At 45.9% G+C, this 20,530-nt stretch overlaps 1 protein-coding gene across 1 annotated transcript in view; it reads right to left on the bottom strand.

Annotated features, from left to right (window-relative positions):
• Positions 1-58: 58 nt before the first annotated feature.
• The window catches only part of YPEL1 (yippee like 1), a 42,389-nt gene continuing 21,917 nt past the window's right edge, over positions 59-20,530 (bottom strand). Inside the window, exons 3-5 of the mRNA XM_036740884.1 lie at positions 10,235-10,278; positions 6,290-6,398; positions 59-3,648 (exon numbers count right to left, since the gene is read on the bottom strand). Of these exons, the coding sequence (XP_036596779.1) occupies positions 3,559-3,648; positions 6,290-6,398; positions 10,235-10,278 (243 nt within the window). The 3' untranslated portion in view covers positions 59-3,558. The remainder of the gene's footprint in view (positions 3,649-6,289; positions 6,399-10,234; positions 10,279-20,530) is intronic.

Here is a 20,530-nt window from a genome sequence, read left to right on the forward strand (position 1 = left end):
TTAATACCAATAAAATCCCAGGTCAAAAAAAGGGTTACAGATCACATAAAGGAACTCATTGTGTGTTAACCAAAAGCTTTATTTTGATATCTGGAATAACAGATCCAGTCAACCATGACCCCAAACAAAGGACGTTCGGTGCCCACCCAACCGCAGAGCTGGCTGAAGCTACAGGAGATGAAAGCCTTTGTTTAAAAAAAAAAAGATGGGTTTCATAACATTACAACCCAAAGTTACAGCAGTGAAGGAATCCAACATTCTAGGCCTTTGGGTCACTGGGAAATGACCAATTCTGTGACGGCTATTACATGTTCAGAGCTCTTAAGGGGCAGCCCACAGAAAGGCTCCCACCTTTCCTGACCAAAGCCTGCAGCCCCCGGTGATGCTGGGGATATCCAGGAACCAATGGGGCAAGCAGGCCACCAGAGGGGAGGGCAGGGGTAGGGGATAGCCACAGGCTCCCCCTTTCCGTTAGACAAATGCATCGTAAAAAAATACAAGCCCTGGCCCAAGTGCCCAGGGTAAAACGTGTTCCCCAGACACTGGGTTACAAGGTCCCCATAAGCACCAAGGTTATACAAATGCACCACGTCGGGGACGTTGCCATAAAGTTGGCCAAAGGGGCATCTCAGACCCGTTCTGATCCATCAAGAGATGAAAGGGAGGACTGCGTCTAAGAGAAGAACTGAATCAAAGCAAGCTTAGGAACCAACTCGATTGGATGAGCAGCTTGTGACAAAGGTCACAACCCGCTCCCCCCTGCCCACTGTTCACCAAGGAAGGAAGTGTAAGACACAAGTTTCCAGTAAACCCAAGACTCTAGACGCTGAAAGCTGTCGGGTCAGGAGGCCCAACAAGGCCTAAAAAAACATTCCCGTACAAGTCAGGATTTGCCGGCGCTTCCTTAGCTCCCAGTCCGAGGAGGCTAGCGCCTGGCAAAATGTGACCACCGACAAAAAACAACTGTAAAAGCTGTGGTCTCAATTATAAAAGAATGTCAATGTTATGACCAATAGTAAAAAGTGTGTGTGCACGTGCGCGTGTGTTATACCACAGAGAAGATGGACAGTACAAGTCACAAAAGTGCTCACGTTAGAGAGGAAGTAAACTCACCCAGAACGTAGATAAAAACTTTAAATATAATCTTAATATATGTACAAAAATTGGTTAGAAGAAAAACACATAGTAAAATTCTCTCTTCAAGTAAGGTTAAAATAATTTTTTGAAAGCAAGCTCAGTAACCAGACTGGCCTCTTTCCTAAATCCCCAGAATCTGGACCCTCCCTCCGCCCAAATCCCCCATCAGCCTTCTGTGCTGCCTCTGGAACAGAATCTTCTCCAGGACCGTCACCAAGCCTCCCCAGGGGTGGGAAAGGAAAGGCAAGAAAGTGCCACCATTCATTAGTATTAATTACTCATCTCCTCACACCAGTCACCAAGCCGAGGTCTAATGTGTTCCTCAGCTTGTGAGAGGCACTGAAGGCAGCTACACGGGTCATCTCGGACCTTCGCAACTCCGTGGCAAGAGAATCCAGGTCATTGAACCCTAAACAGTTTGATATATTCTGAAATACGAACAAGTGCACTGAAGACAAGGCTGCTCGGGCACCCGAGGGCCAGACTGCCCTTGGCTGGTCCTTTGTGTGGGCCAACACCTCGATACATTGAGAGCTTAAAAGATTTTGCTGAAAAATTTTCTTTACGTTGAAAATTCAAGCGTTTATTTAAGAGTGGATGTCTCGGATGTCTGGCTGGCAATCTCAGCTAGCTGGTTGAACATATTCTCCGTTGGGAATGAGCAACAGGCCATCCATACTGGGAGCCATCTGCAGGGTCATTAGGCATGGCAGCTGATGACCTTCATAGGTTGTATGCTTGGCCCAAAATGCTTGACCACAGGGTCAAAGGGACCAAGCATCTCTCTCCCAACCTCTGTGTCACCAGCTCAGGGGGTCAAGGTTGGCACTGATTTGGCGGAATGGAAAGAATACTTTGCCAGTGCTAACCCATAACTGGGCATTCTTCCCCGACTCCCCCTGAGCTACTCAGAATCGATTCTTCCAAGAACTAAGTGTGGTCCAAAACACTCTTCCCCTCCTCCTTACTTGTGCTGGATGGGCTGCCTGAATTGCACAGTGTTGGCAAAAAAGGCCCAGAGCTCCCAGATGACTGGGCAAGGCTCTTCCTAAACCAGGCATCTGGAGCCTCCTTCCTTTCCTGGCATCCAATTAGATCAAATGCTAAAGGCAGGATGAGTCACTGGAGCTGGGAAGGGCTGGCACAGGCTCCCCTGGGACAAGGGCAGCCACAGCAGCAAAGGCTCCAGACAAAAGTTGTGCAGGTGGCAAAGAGAACAATTAGGGCCTGGGTCCAAGGCGTGTGGAGGCTAGCCCTGCAGAGGGGTGAGCAGCTTGAGGACAGGAACCCAGGGGCTGAGAGGTGAAGGAGTTTTCCCTTGGAGAATTTCACCCATCAACTCTGAAGATGTGCACAGCCTTTCTGAGCCTTGAAAAACATGCCTGTTCACATCAATCCGGTTTCAAAGCGACTGGGGAGAAAAGGAGCAGGAGGAGGAGGAGGAGGAAAAGGGGTGATTTCCTATTAATTTTATTAGAAAAATGCTTCAGGGGATGATTTATCCAGCAAACCAAACACCCTTTTTATTTAAAAATTTTCAACTATCTTGTAATTTAAACTTTTGAAGAAAATTAAAACGAACAATTCTCAAGTACTTCTGAAGGGTTTCCTGTCTAGCCCAGCCCCTCTCCTGTGGAAAAATAACCATCTTTTTTCAAGTACACCAAGAGTAAAAGATCAACGAAGAATTCTGTTTTGCTTTGCTTCCCTTTGCTTTCTCCAGTGCATTCAGCTCTGCCACCAGGGGGAGCCAGCCACGGAATAAGTCAGCATCCCCGCGGTCCCCATTAAAGGTACCGCGTCAGTATCCAAGTGGAGATGGGGCTCCATGCCGGCGCCCTCTCTGGTTCCGCGGGCAGTGGCTTGGGACAACTCTTGGAACAAGGCAGATGCTTCCATTAAATATATTTCCTTGTTAACGGCTATATAAAATACAACCAATATCCTCTGGATTTGGGGGGGTGGGGGTGGGGAGGAAGAGGAACAAAAAACTGAGACAAAATGAAGAGTAGTCGGCCTTCATTGGAAGGAGGCAACGGGAGCACTGCTGGCACCCCCGGTGATGCTATCGGGGAGAGGTGTTAGTGGCCATCCTGAGCCCTTTCACTGCCCCACATTCGGGGTTTGGAGTCTCCATCCATCCCTGTCCCCATCCCAGAGACTCCGGGCCACTTTCTGCTAGTGTGTCTTAGGGACCAGCTCAAACAGCACAAGGTCACAGTAAGAAGTGACCAGGAGAGGTAATTCCCACTTAGTTCATTTGACCAGAGAGGAGCAAAAAAGTCCACTGGAAACCCCAGGTGACAACCGTCGGGCTGCCTTTGTCCACGGCAAACCTGGGCCCGTCAGAGGTCCTTCGAGCTGCGTTCATCTGCCTGGCAGAGGCCGGGGGCCAGTGGACTCTGGCTGCCCGCCCTCCGCTCACTCCCAACCATTGTCCTTGATCATGTGAGCTAACTCGATGATGAACTTCCCCTCCTTGTACTTCTGACTGCTCTCAAAGGCATGTTCCTGGACAGGAGAAAGGAAGACAGGGAAGGTTGGAGCCACAAGCCATTCACACATGCCCGCTAGCAAGCGATGACTACAAGAACACCAACTGTCTCTGTGGCTTTCTCCCTTACACTCATTTACACCTGAAAGCAAAGTCTTGGAAGCCTAAAGACCAAGATTACCCCCAATTTACAGAGCAGGAAACAGGCTCGGAGACCTAGGACAGTACAGATGTGTCTGCAGTCAGGAGCCCTGGGCTCAAGTTCCAGTTCTGCCACTAACTCGCTGTGAGCCAAGGAAGTCTCTCTGGACCTCGGCTTCCCCATCTATAAAAGGAAGATCAAAATGAGCTGATCCCAACTTCTCTTCTGACACAGGAGTTTGGCCCGAAGCCCACGGGCTGGCTCCTCTCCTGACCCTCCTCCTGGACTTTCTCCTCACTTCCTGCCACCCTTGCAGCTTCCGTTTAGGATATCTATTTCCTCATTAGAATGTAAGTGCTTGGCAGGCAGGGGCTATCTTTCTTTCTGCTTGTACCTGCTCAGCCTGGCACCTGGGTACACAGTAAGTGCTTAATGTTTAAATGCTTGTGGCTTGATGGGTGAGAGGCCCAGGGAGAAGGTGGCCTTCTGGTCACCATATGTTTAGTCCATAGGCCAGGCTCTGTGCTAATGCTGGAGATACAAAGAAAGAAGAAAAATCATCCCTGGCTGCAGCTTAGTGGAAGGGACAACCTGAATGCCCAAGGGTATACAAGACAGAGAGAGAGGAGCTGGAAGGGAAGTGGGGAGGGGAAGACTCGCATACACTCTTCCATACCGTCTTGGTAATGTAAGCCATGTTTTGATGATCTCTACATACGTATAAAAATAGATTCGTATCACTTCATGATGCTTCCAGAATATTTACAATCATTTCACAGGAATAAAATCTAAACTCATTTCTATTTCAGAGGATTCCATAGGACAGTGGGAGACTTTAGGCCCCTAAGGGATCCCGTAGCCCAACCTTCTCATTTTACGGAGGAGGAAATCGGAATCTCAGAGGCTTACACAGCCGCAGGGGCAGGATTGGAAGCCAGAAGGTCCAGCTGTTACATCATTCTCACTTGCTTCCTTTTCCCAATTAGATGTGTGGAAAATATTATACTATTTTATATCATTTTCTAATTTCAAGTAGACCCAGAGTCTGAATTAATGAGTAACTGGATGAAGATCCAGGACCTGGGCTTCTTTGTTCTCTCTAAAAGTTTGCTCAGGCAATACCCTTACCTCTGTCACAAGGCCAGATCATTAAGGACATTACCCTAACCCCGAGAGAGATTACCTTGCTTAATATTCTACAGGTACATACTATGTTATGGAATGTAACGAGACACGGAGACGCTGGGCTGTAGTTTCAACTGACCTTTGTCAACATCCTTTACAACTCTATTCCATTAAGGAAAATCCTCTTCTTGTATCATGGTTAAACATACATGGGGGTCATAAACGTGAGGTAATACAGGCTTGCTAGCTCTGCTAAAATAACATATATAAGTTTTCTCATTGCTTTGTTCAGACAGCCAGAGTTTATACTCTGACTCCTTGTACGTACAAGTAAGCTAGCTCCGCTATGCTTTAGGAGAAAATAATAAACAACATGGATTTTTCTATCACCTAGCTCTGTTGTTTCCTTCAACCAAATTTTCAGGTTTAACAGATGGTAAGCCTCTGGAGGGCAGGGGCCAGGGCTTACATCTCTTTGTATGGGATCCCAGTCCTATCTAATGTCCTACACACAACAGGTTCTCAATCTGCCCTGCATGTATCCAGCCCTGTATCGAGCACCATGGACTATTTCGTGGACAAAGCAGCGTACACAACATGCCCCACTCACCTGAAGCAACAATCTGTGCCCAGGTTTCACGGCGGTGGGGAGCCAAGTCACCCTGTCCACAGGCATGAGCTCAGTCTTCTTCCACCCTCTAATGTATGCGGGGGATCCTCAGGCCTTGCAATCTGCCAACTAGGTAACTTAAGTTCTTAGGCAGCTGGGTGGCACAGTGAAGAGAGTGCCAGGCCTGCAGTCAGGAAGACCTAAGTTCAAATCGGGCCTCAGACACTTACTAGCTCTAAGTGGCCCTGGGCACGTCACTTCACCCTGTCTGCTTCAGTTTCCTCACCTGTAAAATGAGCTAGAGAAAGAAACAGCAAAGTGCTCTGATATCTTTGCCAAGAGAACCCCAAACGGGGTCAGGAGGAGTTGGACTCGACTGAAAAATGAATGGAACCTTGAACTCAATGACTTAGACCCAGGATCATTTAGGGCTGGAAGCTGGACCTTCCATGTTCTGCTCATTAGGGCAGTAGCCTTTCACATAGTCTGATAGCAAGTGACAGTCGAATGGTAGTTGTAGATGTCTACAATCTATGAATACAGCCCAGAGCGTTTTATTTATTCCAGAAGAAACTGTATTTACAGCATTTTTTTCCTCTAGCTGATGGGCTCTACTTTACTTTCAGAAGTAACATTTTTTAAAAATCATGATAGTGATCTGTATATTCCTGTCTATTTACATATGCACATATTCGTCCATGTATGAAATGCTTCATTATGTCTTGCCCCGGGGAACCCCAAAGTCCTTAATAAAAATCACCTCATTCAGACAGTCACTTACATATTTCCAGCCCAGAGTGGTTTTACAGTTTTCACAATAGATATCTGCTACTGCGTGTAAGCCAGTGAGAAGGACCCTCTCCTCTGCTGGGCCACAGCCCACGTTTACCCTGCAGGAAAAGGGAGAAGCTTATAAGCATCACAGGGGGTTTTCTGAATAAAACTGGCTTTGAAGAAGTCAGTATTCAACGACAACGGGGCTTGTGGGCCCCAATAAAAGGTGAAACAGTGAGACTTCCAATTACAGATTTGTTGAAATCACTTCTTGTGTTTACTTTGGTCTCAGAATCATGCAGCCCAGCAGTTGCTACATGGGGGGGAGAGGCGGCTTCTAGGGGATGACACAGACAGAGGGAGACTTGATGCCTCCTGCAAGTGGGTGGCCAGGAAAGACTGCTGGACCAAGAGTCAGCAGCCCCGGGCTTGAGATCTGGGGCTCACCACGAGACATTAAGAATCGACTCCTCTTTGGGCTTTCTTTGGCCCATCTGGAAAATGGGGAGTTTAGCCAAGTGGGCCTTCAGGGTCACTCCTGTTGGGCAATGTATTGAGCTTTTCCCGCCATCTATGCGTCTGGTGCATTGGTGAGCTTGCGGCGCCTGGCACACAGGGACTGTTCCAAAAGCACTTGTTGACTAAACTGGTGTAGCCCAATTGTAAGAAATGGGAGGAGGAGTTTTGTTTCCACAGAACTAAAGGTGTGCTTCCCCACCCACCCCCAACCCAGCTTTAGCAGAGACCAGGCCTCAAGGTCGGTCAGGTGAGAGGTCAGAGGCTTGTAAGCATGTGCATACTTTTTGAGAAGGCAGTCTGGGGAATTACAGAGGCCAAACCCACTTGAACCAGTTCAAGCTTATCTAGGGTCTGGTCTTGGTCAAGAATCCAGGCCTACTGATTTCCATAATTTGCATATGTTAAAGAGGGAAAGTAGGGGAAGTAAAAGAATATAGTTTAATGCTAAACTAAGATAAGGAAAATCTAATTAACTTCACTTTTGCTTCTGTATCCTTATTATCCTATTTATATAAACTATATAACCTAGGGAAACTATGTAAAAAACAAAGACTGTAAACTAACCATGACTCTAGCAGGAGTGGAGGGAATGGTTACCCCTGCTCCTGCAGCTGTATCAGTGCAAGTGTTCCTGTGAGCACTACACCTGCTCTCTCAGGGAGTGTAATAAAATGCCTTCCTCTGCCCACTCTGGTCCTGAATTCTTTGGCTGTGAATGGGCAAATCACATGGATTTTCCTAAGGTCAGGTGAAGGGAAGCAACAGGCAGCTTACTCCTGGATCTTGTCTTGGGGTGTCCTGTGATCCCCACTGCAGTGTTAAGAGGGCTACCACTCTGGATTTCCTTGGGGAACCCTGTGGTCTGCACGGCCTTCTTAAGGGGACATCACATGGGACTTCTGGCCCTGTCTCGGGAGCCTTGTGATCTTACTGCCATCCTAAGGGGCCATCACTTGGGTCTTCCTTACAGTCTGACCCCTAGGAGGCCCTGTGATCCCCACAGATTAAGGGATGGGTACCACTTGGTCTTCCTCTGCAGTATCTGGCTGGAGGGGCCTCACAGGGGCCTCATGAGGCTCAAATGAGACAGTACAAGCACTCTGCAAACCCTAGATCACACTATACTTTGCCATCATCATTATTATGGGGGGGGGTGGCGGTGAATGTCCACTATTCTGTCATTTAACAGCTCTGAGACTCAGTCAACTTCCTTATAGAGGTGGGATGAACAAAAGGCTTCGCTGACTTTCAGCTGAACTGGACATAGAAGCAGTGACCAAATGAGCATTCAGTTTTTTACACATGGGAACGCCAATGATTTTTACGAACAGGACAGCATTTCAGGGAGAAATCAAGGTCCAGATGGGGTGGAATGACTTGTCCTCCGAAGGGAGAGCCGTCTGTGGGAAGCTCAGAGAGTGCAGCCCCATCCCAAGCCTGAGAGAGACCTGCCTCCAGGCTTCTCCTCCCCCACTGGCCCAGGCCTGGAATCGCTGAATGGCAGAGCTGGGAGGGCCCCTGGAGGGGATCTAGTCCTATGGCCTCCTTTGGCAGGTGGAGAAACTGAGGGTAGAGAAGGGTGATGACTGGTCCCAGGGAGTCAGAGGCAGTGAAGCCCAGAAGAAGGCTTCCATTCTCAGTCTTTGTACCCTAGAACACCTTTTGGTTTGGTTTTTTTTTTTTCAGAGAAACCTCCTGTTTCCTCAGGGAATGCGACACAAGTGTCCTTTTCTCATCTCAAAACAGCTGCCTCTGGGCCATGGAGACATATCTTGCAGGATGCCTGATTTCAATAACAAGTCAAGTGTGTGACCAACACACACCAAAAGATTTGTCATCAGTGGCTCAAAAAGGACAAAAGGTCATTGTGGCTCTGGAAGCCCAGGCGTGTCCTAGGGTCCAGCACAGCCCCTGGTCTTGCTCAGTATGACCATCCTGAGTATGCCCAGGAAACACTGAAACCCTCTGGTTCAGGAATGATGCTGCCACTGAAGGGCCCAAGGAAATGTCAGAGTGGGAAGGGGAAGGGATCAAAGCTGACACCACTGAATCCAATCCCTTCTTTATAGAGAAGGCTGTGGTCTAGGGGAGCAGTGACACGGCCTGCTGATGGCCGCACAGCATTCTCCAGAATACAAATATCTGTTGGTAAAACAGCTGGACAGTTTTTTTAAAGGATTTCTTACATTCTTTTAAACACACAGTTCTTGAATTTCACAACATCGTTGCCCAAAGAAAGGGCTGAAACAATTTTCAAATCTGCTCCGACATCGAAGCCTAATTTGTACCAGAGAAATGTGAGACATGGAAAAAAGGTTGAATTTGTAGCCGACGAACAAGTACCCAGAGGGCCTCATTACTGGAAGCTTGGCCAATGGGTGAGGAATCGTTTGCCCATGAAGGCCCACGAATAAGTACCATTTTTAGTAGACTTCGTGGCCAAAGACACACCAAGTTAATCATCAGAGCTGGCAGGATCCTGCCACTTGCCACTTCTAGATCAGCCGTAGAACACAGACCCCTAAACTGCATCAGCCAAGGCATGCGTGGTTTGTCTGATTCATGTTCTAGACTGGGCTCAACACAAGCCTACATTCCAGGATCATTCTAAGACCTAAACATCCTAACACCATGAGCCCCCTGGGGTCGATCTGTTCCATGAAGAACAGACATAGATGCTCTCAGGATCTGGTGATTTTTAAGGCAGATGCAAACCCTCAGCTGATGGGGGAACAAAACTCAGGGTTGGCCCCAAAGAGAAGTAAATACAAAACAGCCTTGTTGTGGGCCTTATCACGGTGTGGGCGGGGATTCCCACATCACGCTCACTATCCCTAGGGAACTTTGTCCTAGAAAATGGTCCCTAGCCATGCGTCCTTCACCGAGTCCCTTTCCAGCCCTCCTTGAGCCTGTTTCCTCCTTGGCTACCTATCTCCCAGGGCAGCTTTATCCCTCCACTGCCTCCTCCTGACACCAGGCAACCCTGGAGGCTTGTGCCAGTGACCACATGCTCCAGTGGAGAGGGCCCAGGGATGGATTGTGTCTGCTGCCCTCCCCTACCAGACTAGCCTCATTTCCAGAACGTTGGCCACCAGGGGATGAATGGTTTTGGTCCCGGCTACTTACAAAGGCTCCTTAAACACAGGGGGGTTGAAATCTACCTGGTAGAAGGAAAGTGGCCACCAGTGAGAACACAGATCTTTGACAGTATAGACTGGGGGGGTAGGCCTTACAAATGGTCACGTTCTCAGGGAAGTTCTAAAATGGAAGGGAAAATCATCTGGACACAGAACCCTTTAGCAGAACTATTTTGTGGCCCATCTCAACTTTTAATAAACTTAAAAGCTATCAAATGAACACACAAAACAATAGATAGTCTGACACGGAATCTGAGAAAGCTGCTGGCAAAGACAGGTACACCACAGATACTTACACAGAATTAAAGAGGTAGGCTCGTCCCTGGCTTCCCTGAAAAGACTGCAAAGAAAAAGCCAATACAATCTTTTTAAAAAAAAGTGACCAAAAAGTTGTAGAATCAATTTATAATAGGTGAGTTATGGGGAAGGGAAGTGTGTTAATCAGCTATTTCTGTTACACGAGACTCACACAAAACCATTTCCAGAAGAAGGGCTGGGCCTGGGCTCCCACCTCCCTCTTCTCCTAACCGTGGGCAGCACTGAACCTTCTTCCTGCAGCTGACATAGCCAGGCTTGGGCACTTTATGTTTGTTCAATGAATTCTAGTTTTGACTCTGAATTTCAGAACTCCAAGTGTCCTCTATTTCGGGGAGTGGCTCAAGGTTTAGCTGAGATGGATATATATGTACATACACCGTATACATATTTTTAAAAAATATATAGATATGTATATACTAAAAAACAAAACCCCAAACTGATGAGAAACTGTAGTGACACAGCTACAAGGATGGCCTCGGAGCCAAAGCTCCCCTCTGAGCCTGCTGGCTAACTCTAGACAGGGCCCTTCACTCTGGGCCCCAGGCTACAGAGAAACTGCAGATCAGCAATCAGCAGAGGGAGTTCCCATACCAGAAGTTCCTTACATTAATGAAGTCACAACTCTGGATTAGAAAATGGATTTGGACTAGATGCACCCAATCTACCATCCCTACCTCCCTCCTTCCCTCTCCTCCATATATGATAGCTTTTCACAAGACCCCTCTAACATCCATGATGGATAGCCCAGGAGCCTGGGGGCAGACTATTCACGGTGGGCTCATTCAGAGGATAGAGTACCAGTCTCGGGCATTCCCAGGTCTGGACACCACGAGGCCATTAACTGGGATTTCAAGTCCTGGAGGGCTTCCTGGGGGCTTGAGGGTTGGTCTTGATGTGCCAAAGGCAGAACTCTGTTCTGATGCTAGGACACAAGATGGAGCCATGGTACCCATTTATTGAGCTACAGAGAGGTCTTCTCAACCATCAAATGAGGGTGAGAATCCCGAGGCTGCCCCTGCTCCACAGGATCGAATGAAACAATGGATGCCTCTGATTCTGTTTTACGCTGTTTGATGGCACCAGGGAGTAAAGGTCTGTAGTGCTGGCAGCACTCAACACCACAAATCAGTGCCACATTTGGGGTTTCCCAAGGGCTTCTGTTAATTCAATAATTAATAATTGCAGAGCTGTCAGAGACTATGAAGATATCCTCACTCCCCAAACCAAAACCCACCGTTTTAATAGAATGGTTTTTAACCACACACACACACACACACACACACACACACACCCATGGGCCTTCTAAGCTGACTGGAGTAGGCAGCTGCTTCACCTTTGGGGTGGGAGAGTGGGGAGGGGCCTCCCAGTATACTATCACTGTGACTAAATCAGTTTTCAAACCTCCTTCAGAAGTCATGTTATTCTTCATCGACTCTAAGCTATTATTATCCCCGGTTTACAGATAAAGATAACTGAGGCAAATGGTGGAGTGACTTGCCCAAGGTCACACAGCTAGCTGAGGCTGGATTTGAACTCAGATCTTTATGACTCTAGACCCAGCAAAGATCCACAGCACTGCCTCGCCTCGGTGATACATTCCAGGCAGTCACAATGTGTAAAATGCAGCAGGTCACGATGGAAGAGGACCACAGGAGAAGCATCTCTACTATCTACTTTCCGTTTTCATTTTTCTCTTTTTAATTTTCTATGACCTGAGGTGACCTTAGGCAGATTCCCTTCCCTCTCTGAGCTGGTTTCCTTTCCTCTAAGATGAGGGGGTTTCAACTAGATGATCTCACTCTGATCCCTTTCCTGGACGAAATCTGTAATCCTATGAAGCAGCAATCTGTTATCTGTGCAAAATTCACCTTCTTCCAGCTTCAAGGGTGTTTCCCCCCCTAGGAACCCAGCATGGACCTAGCAATTAAAAAGTAGGTTTCAACTGAAGGGTCTCCCCCTAGGCTCTGCAACCCCATTCTGCTCTAGAAGTGCCAACAAAGAGTGTGATGTGTACAGTAACAACACTGTAAAGAAAAACAACCCTTGAAAGGCTTAACAGCTCCAATCAATGAAAAGGAGCAATGAGGAAGCCCGCCAATGAGCAATCCTGAAACGCGGGGGCGGGGATGGACTCGGGGTGCAGGATGAGGTGTAGTTTGGAGATTTGCTTTGCTTGACTACACTGACTTACGCAGATTGGGTTTTTCTTGTCCTTCTCCATGGGAAGAATGGAAGGTGGAGAAAGTAACAGCTGACAGTGTTGCAAAAAACAAAAACAAAGGGTCATTGAAAAGTCAAAATAAATGCTCAGGTGAAAAGTTCAGAAAGAGACAGACTGCCAGGACAGCTTTGACAGTGACATGTGTGTCAGAGAGATGAAGTTTCACACATCCTCTTTTTCTGATCTACTTTGTATATCGAGAATATTCACTTTGAGAGTGAGTTTGTTAAGTTCAGAAAAAAATACTTTTAAAAAAGATCACATATTAGGATACAGTCTGCAAATAGATGTAAAAAATTAAACTATCCACTAAGAGTCAAGAGCTGCATGAGTAGGGGGAGCACATACGTATCAAAGATCTTTTGAAGCTTCTAAAATATTGAAGATAAAAAAAAGTGTCAGTGTAGTTTAGAATATCATAGGTCCCTGTCCCTGCTACTTTCTGAGTTTCTGAATATAGCCTTTGCACCTCTTTATTTGCCACATCCTTGCTCCAATCATTCCCATTTCCTGGAATACTGCTTCCCTTCCTCTCATGATCCGAGTCATAGTCATCATTCAAAGCCCACCTTAAATCTCATCTCTTCCATGAAGTCCACAGCAACTTCTCCCTCTTTTCAAATTAAATTTTTCTTAACCAACAAAAATCTACCTTCTCTCTCACTCTCAGCCCCGACTGCGAAAGAAAAACAAAACTTCCACTTCAAAGACGGTCAAGCAAGACAAATTCCTGCATTGTCCGCGCCCAGAAAATAGCATTTCTCAATCTGCACTCTGATCCCATCACCTTTTTGTCAGGGTGTGGACAAATACGTTTCGTTAGGCCAGTCAAAACTGTCTTTGTGATAGTATTGTCATGGTATATAGTGTCCTCCTGGTTTTGTTAGCTGTGCTCTGCATCGGTTCACACAGGTCTTTTCAGGTTTTTCTGAAACCATCCCCTTCATCGTTTCTGATAGCACAACAGTATTCTAACCCATTCACGCATCACAACTTGTTCAGCCATTCTCCAGTTGATGGGCACCACTTTAGTTTCCAATCCTTATTTGGAGTTTGTTTTGCTTAGGACCAATTAACCCTTAACATGCCTTCCTCTCATATTTCTTCTCTTCTTTTGATTCAACTCTCTGTTGAGTGGAATGTATCTCTGTACCCAACTCTGTCCCCCCCCTCGTTTGCACAGTCTTCTACTTGTGCCTCCCGATTATGTGAGATGATGTGCTCTAACCTTCCTCTCCCTTTCTTCACCTAGCGTATTCCTCTTTCTCTCCTTTCCCACTCTTCTTTGTCAAAAAATAACAGAAACACTTGCAGGCTTTCTGTCTAGATTCCTTCTATGGCCTCTGATGGTGGTGGGGTTCAGAGAAGACCATGTATCACCTCCTCATATTAGAAGGAGGTAAACAGTTTAATCTTTAGTCCCTTAAGATTGTTTATTCATGTATACTTTTTTATATTTTTCTTGACTCCTGTATTTGCACTTCAAAGTTTCTACACAGCTCTGGTCTTTTCATCAGGAAGTCATCTGTTTCATTAAAAGTCCATTTCCCCCACGTATACTGAGTTTTGTTGGGTAATTCATTCTTGGTTGTAAGCCTGTATCTTTTTATTTCTGGGATATCATATTGTAAGCTCTCTACACCTCCACAGTAGTGGCTGCTAAGTCATATATAATTGACTGTGGCTCCTCAGTGCTTGAATGCTTTCCTTTTTTCCCCCAGCCCAGCTTTTAGTTCATAATCATAAACTTAATTCTTCAATCTAGCCAGACTTGTAGAAGGAAGAGAGAAACGAAATCCCCAAAATATTGTATCAAGTGAGAGCACAAAGATTATAAGGTATGAGAGCAGAGAGGATTTGGGGGTGCCCCCACTAGCTACAGAGAAATGATTTGTTTGGTGGTTAAGACAAGAACCAGAACAAAACAAAGCAAAAAAAAAAAGAAGCTTATGAGAGTTGTATATTCAGCAATAGTGAGCCTCTCGATGCGGACTTGCTATCCTGGGACCCAAGTGTTCCATGGCTTCCATGATGTTTATGCTTTCTTTCACCTTGTCTAAGACCAAGTGCCTATCATTCAACCCGTCTTAGCAGTTCAGAAGAAAAACTGCGAGCCCAACTGAGAGCTGGGCCCAACATTTACATGGATGATGTGCCAGGACCAGTGTGCTTCAGAATGAAGTTCTTCTAAGCAAATTTCTCCTTGTAGATGGCATGTGATGTTACCTCCTTGGCACAAACCCGGGAATGGTTTTGTGGATCTCTTGTAATCAAATCCCTTCTCTCTAGTGCTGAAAGCATGAAAGTTCTCTGCTTTTCTGTCTTTGGAAAGTAACTTGTGCTAGAGACTTGTTTTCAACTGTTGAAGTACATGATAGGATTGGCCATTGGCCCTAGGTGGCTGAGCTGGCTGGGCTGGGCAGCAGCACAGGTAGCATCCTGGCATTAACATCTGGTAGATTGAGTGAAGTCAAGGGCTCTTGTTGCTGGTGTCTTCATAGCCTGGAATTCATTCTTTCTGGCTGTTTGCCATATTTTAAATTTATATTATCTGGAAGCTCTACATTTTGGCTATAATGTTCCTGGGAGTTTTCATTTTGTGGTTTATTTTAGGAGATGACCAAGGATTCTTTTTATTTTCTCGAAGAGTTCTGGGAAGTTTTCTTTTATAGTTTCTTTAAATATATCTATGTTCTTCTTCTTATTATTATTATGGCTTTCAAGTAGTCCAATGATTTTTAAATTATCTCTCCTCAATCTGTTTTCTGAGTTATTTTTTGTTATGAGATAACATATTTTCTTCTGGGTTTTTTCAGTCTTTTGGAATTACTATTTCTTCTTGTCTCATGGAATCTTTCGCTTCCATTTGGACCATTCTAATTTTCAAGCAGTTTGTTGCTTGAGCAAGGTTTTATACTTCATGCTTTGGCCTAACCCTTAAAATTCCCTTTTTAATTTTTTCTTCCTTAGTTCTCATTTCATTCTACCCCCCTCCATAACACCCTGTTCATTTATAAAAACATTTTAAGCTCTTAAAAATAAACTCTTGCTTCATCTCTTCCAGGAATTCTAGTTGAATTTATGTTCAAGCCTCGTTTTTGAAACTTATATATTGGAGTTTCCTTCTTGTTTTGTCTTAAGCATTCCTGTCACTATAAGAGCTTTTTATAGTGGGATCCATTTTGCTCATTATTCTAATTTTTTATTTTGAACTTGATGTTAGGGTCAGGTTCTGTGCACTACGGAGGAAACGTCTGGGTTCGTTCTGCTGCTGTCTTCTTGTGATGTTGAGTGTTATGTTACTCCAGGATCTCAGGGACAGCTCAGGTTGGGGATCCGCAGGTGGCTTTCAGCGCTCCCCAAGTGTTATGATTCATAGCAAAGTCTGAATTGCTAGACCCCTTGTCTAAGTTCTGCAAGTTCTTGACCTGGGTTTATGCCTGAGCAACATGCCTGTGGGCTTACCTCATTTGGAATTTCAGTAGACAGCTACTGACAGATACAGCTGGAAAGGCCTGCTGGTTTAGGGATAGAACTGTAGATTTCCCTTTGGAAATTTAGGATTCCTGTCCAGGTTATCCCCATGTAGGCTTTAGACTGAGCTTTAGACAGATCTGAGAGCCCACCCCCTTCAGTCTGGAGGCACATAACTGTTTGCTTCTGGGCTTGTTCCTGGCTCAACATACAGCCTAGAAGCCTATGACTACTCACCCCGGAATGCCAGACACCTCTAGGGGCAGATCTCTTCCTCAGTCTGCCCTGGATCTGGATAGTGAGCAATAGAGCTGCCAGCTGACACTGTTCCTGAACCCTAGACAAGCTGAGGCCCCTCTCGGCTGGATCTGGGAGCTCCCTTTGCCCTGGCATACACCCAGGGCTCCACATGGCCTGCTCTCTCACACACCCCCCTCTCCTCAAGTGTCCTTAGACTTCTGTTTCCCTATGTTGAACTAAGCTGCAAAAAGGATTTTTTCTTGGATCTCCCAATCAGGATTCAGTTTGATGTCTTCTCTAGATCTGTTAGGTAGGGGGTGTGTGTGTGTGTGTGTGTGTGTGTGTGTGTGTGCGCGCGCGTGCGCACACGCATGTGAAGCCTGCGTACCGCTTCTAAGTATTCCACCATCTTGGCTCCACTTTCTTTTCTTCTTCCTGCTATCCTGATCATCCCTATCAATTATTTGGTATTTTAGCACATGCTATCTTGTATGATTAAATAAATGCTCAGTCCCTTGGAGGGGCTACATCTCACAGTGGCCCTGGCTCAGTGCACACTAGGCTTCTCAGTCATCTTTTTGTCCACCTCTGGGTAAAGAGAAGCTCACCAAGTCAGGCTTCCCTAAGTCCCCATGCAGGCTCCAGCTCCCTTCCTCCCCCTAGGAGAGTAAGGTTGGGGTTAAGGTTGGAGCTGGAGTTGGAATTTAGAACTGAAGAGAAATGGCTCCTGGCTTCATAAGCACAGCGGAAAGAATGTCAGCTCAAGGGGATCTGAGCCTCTTTCCCCATCTGCTGAATGGGGACACAGAGTCTCTGGCACTTTACCCACAAGCTGGGCTTGTGAGGACTCTATTCTGCACTCCTGAAAGCACTGTGTGCCCATGGGCAGCTAGGGGCAGAAGCAGATCTGCCCAGCAGAGATGCTCTCAGGAGGTCTGGCTCGTGGAAATGGATCCCAGTGATCATCAGAAAAAGCCTTCTGTTTGATGTTATTCTGGTAATTCTGATTATAATTCTTAATTTATAAAGTTCTGTGTTACTAAAAAAGAGCTGGGTGTCAGAGGTAAGTTTTGTGTCTTTGAAGCCTAACAAACCTCCTTACCCAAAGAACACTGCTTAGACACAGGCTTTCCCTGGCCATCACTGCCATCATAGCCCCTTATGTGGCTCCCTTAGCCAGCGAGGTTCAAACTCCTTAGCCAGGCTGGCACCAGCCAGTATTACCTCCTACCACTTCCCACAACAGACACCAAACCTACTATGCTGCCTAGCACTGCTCATATACTACCACACTTTCCCTATACTTGGATTGGCTTCTTTTCTCTTTCCTTTGAAATTTCTTCCTATCATTGTCCTTCCATCACTGAAGGCATAAATCCCCCTCTAAGAATCTGTGATTCTTCATGAAGACTCTATCATGGGAGTCTTCAAGTGGAAGCTTGATAATGGCCAATGGGAGAAGATTAGGAGGAGCTGCTGCAGATGGGATTCTCTGACTGCATGTCAATCACCAGGTGTCTTCTAATTTTGAGATTCTATGATTACTGATGATGGAATGAGCAGATAAGGGGAGTGCTGCAAACACAGGTTACCTAGATTTCAGCAAAGTCTCTGAAAATATAATTCATCCTGTTCTTGTGGAGGAGGAGGAGGAGTGAGTTGAATTAGACAATAATAAATAAAATTCAGACTCACGTTGGCTGGCTGGATTCAAAGACTGCGGAGGGAGGTCTTTGGTGCGGCGCATCAGTGACCTGTGCTCCGTGCTGTGCCATTTAATGTTTTTATCAGACTTGGGTAAGGCACAGCTGATATATTCATCAAATGTGCAAATGGAAATAAGCTGGGAGGGATGGTGGCCAACCCAACAGATAAGAAAATCAAGATTTAAAAGTAACTTGACAGGAGAGAGAACATCAAGCTGAATCTAATAATATGAAAAGACAACAGCTGTTCTGAAAAAGATCTGGGGTTTTTAGTGGACTAAAAGCTCATGATGAGTCGGTCGAGAGTGGGATTTAGTGACCCACAAAATTAATGGTGTTCTGGGCTACGTTCAGTTCCATTGTACTCCATCCTCATGAAAAGGGGAGGGGAAGAGAATAAGTATTTATCTAGCGCGTACTGTGTTCCAGGCATTATGCTAAATGCTTTTTACAATATGATCTCATCTGATCTGCGTTGAGTTCTGGGTGCCAGAAGGACACTGAGAAGCTGGAGAGCACTCGCAGAAGGGTAACTAGGATGCCAAGAGTCCACGTCACATGCAGTGTGGTTGAAGGAACTGGGCACTTACATTAGAGAGAGGGATAGGGCTGCATGATGACTGACTCCAAGTCTCTGAAGAGCTATCATGGGGCCAAGACTTAAACTTGTCCTGTTTGACCGCAGAAGCAGGAGCAGTGAGGGAGGGGCGTTGTAAAGAGCCCAATGGGGGCTAAATATCAGAATGGTTTCCTAGGAATTCCTTGAAGGTCTTTCAGTCCTGGTGGCAGGATCACTGGTTGGCGAATTGTAGTGAACTAGAAAAGATGGCAACTGAGGCTCCTTCCAATGTTCAAATCCTGTGATGAGAAGATAACAACAGCACCCCATGGTCTCTCATCTTATTTCTTCCTTTAATGCTCCGTACCATGACCTACCCTGCCAAACTTCTCACCCCAGAGGTCCAAGACAGACTTCTTGACAAACTTGCCTCCTATACTTTGGACTCCTCTTAAGGGGCTTCTTCATGCCAGTTCATGCCCTTGAGCAGGCTCTGCTTGTCCTGGGATCCTTCCATTGCCAGATATCCAACAAGTTCCACACTTGCTTTGTCCACTTCCAGCATCTCTGTGTCAGAGGGAGCCTCTTTCTTTTACTGCAATTCATAACTTTGCTATATCTTCAAAGATGTATTCAGCTTCTATGTCTGAAAAAAATCCAACTCCTGGTGGCAAGGCATCCTAAGACAAGGCCCTCCATACTTAAATCAGTCAATTCTTGGAAACTGGGCCTGCAGTCCCCCATGGCCCCAACTTTGAAGGCCTTCCACCCAACCTGAATCCAGGGGACTGCCACCTCAGACTGAATATGACAAAGTTGCTCATGGCCCCTCCCTGTCTTCTTTCTCCATTTTAAGTTAATGCCATCTCCTCTCCAAAGGCCTCAATAACAAATGGCCTCAGAGTCAATTTTCATTCACCACTTTCCTGCTCCAGATACCTTTCCCACTCCAAAATCCAACCTCAGGACATCTTCCAAGTTTGCATCTTATAGTCTGTTCTTCCTGACCACTGCAGCACTCCAAGCCTGGTGTTATAGTTAGCTATCCTTCTGAATCCAGTGTGTGTGTGGGCTAGGTATCATTCCTGACTTGGTCTTTCTTGGGTGGGAAGTGGGAGTGACCTGTGATGGATCCCTCCTACTTCTAGGGTTCCAGGAAGATCCATTGTCCCTATTAGGCACTAAGAGGTAGAGCCAATTCAAAACCTCCCTGGGGAAACCAACTTAAGGTCTTTTGGGCCCTGTTTGACCTCAAACAAAACCCAAACACCCCACTGCCATCACCCCAACTCCTTGGCAAGGATTACAAAGTAACTGACCATCTGAAATCAAGAACAAGCCTATATGTGTCTCATCTAGGATTCAGGAGGCCTGGGTTCTCATCTTCTCAGACATTCATACCTTGCTCTGTGACTTTGGACAAGTCATACCCCACCCCCAGTCCACTTCTTTCTCTCTAAAATAAGGAGGTTAAAGATTCCTGAGATGCAGATGAAGCATGCTCCCCATCTCCTGACAGAAAGCTGGTCAACCCATTCATCAAGTGTCTCCTAAGCACCTGAGGGAAAGGAAAGCTGCAGAATGAGACCCATTGTTTTCAGACAGTCAGTGGGGGAATGTTTGGATTAATTCTGCTTGTTTGTTGCAAGAGCTTTTCCTTCTTTTTTTTTTTCCCAGCAGGTTTTGGGTGGAATAGTGAGGGGGAAGAGGGAAAAGGAATCAAAAATAAAAGACAAGATGATACTTAGGCACCTTTTTAAAAATGCTCAGAAGAGAACAACAGAAGGCAGGTCAGAAAGAAGCACAGACAAACAGGATAGCTTTGAAAGCTACAGGCTGAATTTATTATTTACTTTAAAAGAAAAGCAAGCGGTACATAATGAGATCTGCAGTTTCATGTACAATCTGATTTCTGTTCTACTGTGTACATGGAAATGACCATTTTATTTCATGTTAGTTAAGCTCAGAATAAAAATAAATACATTTTAAAAATAAAGTGAGGTTGGATCAGATGATCTTTCAGGTCCAAGGAATCTCTCAAACAACAACTCTGCTCATCTAACTTAACTTAATA

Source organism: Trichosurus vulpecula, chromosome 1 (assembly GCF_011100635.1).
Source record: "Trichosurus vulpecula isolate mTriVul1 chromosome 1, mTriVul1.pri, whole genome shotgun sequence".
Classification (NCBI taxonomy): domain Eukaryota; kingdom Metazoa; phylum Chordata; class Mammalia; order Diprotodontia; family Phalangeridae; genus Trichosurus; species Trichosurus vulpecula.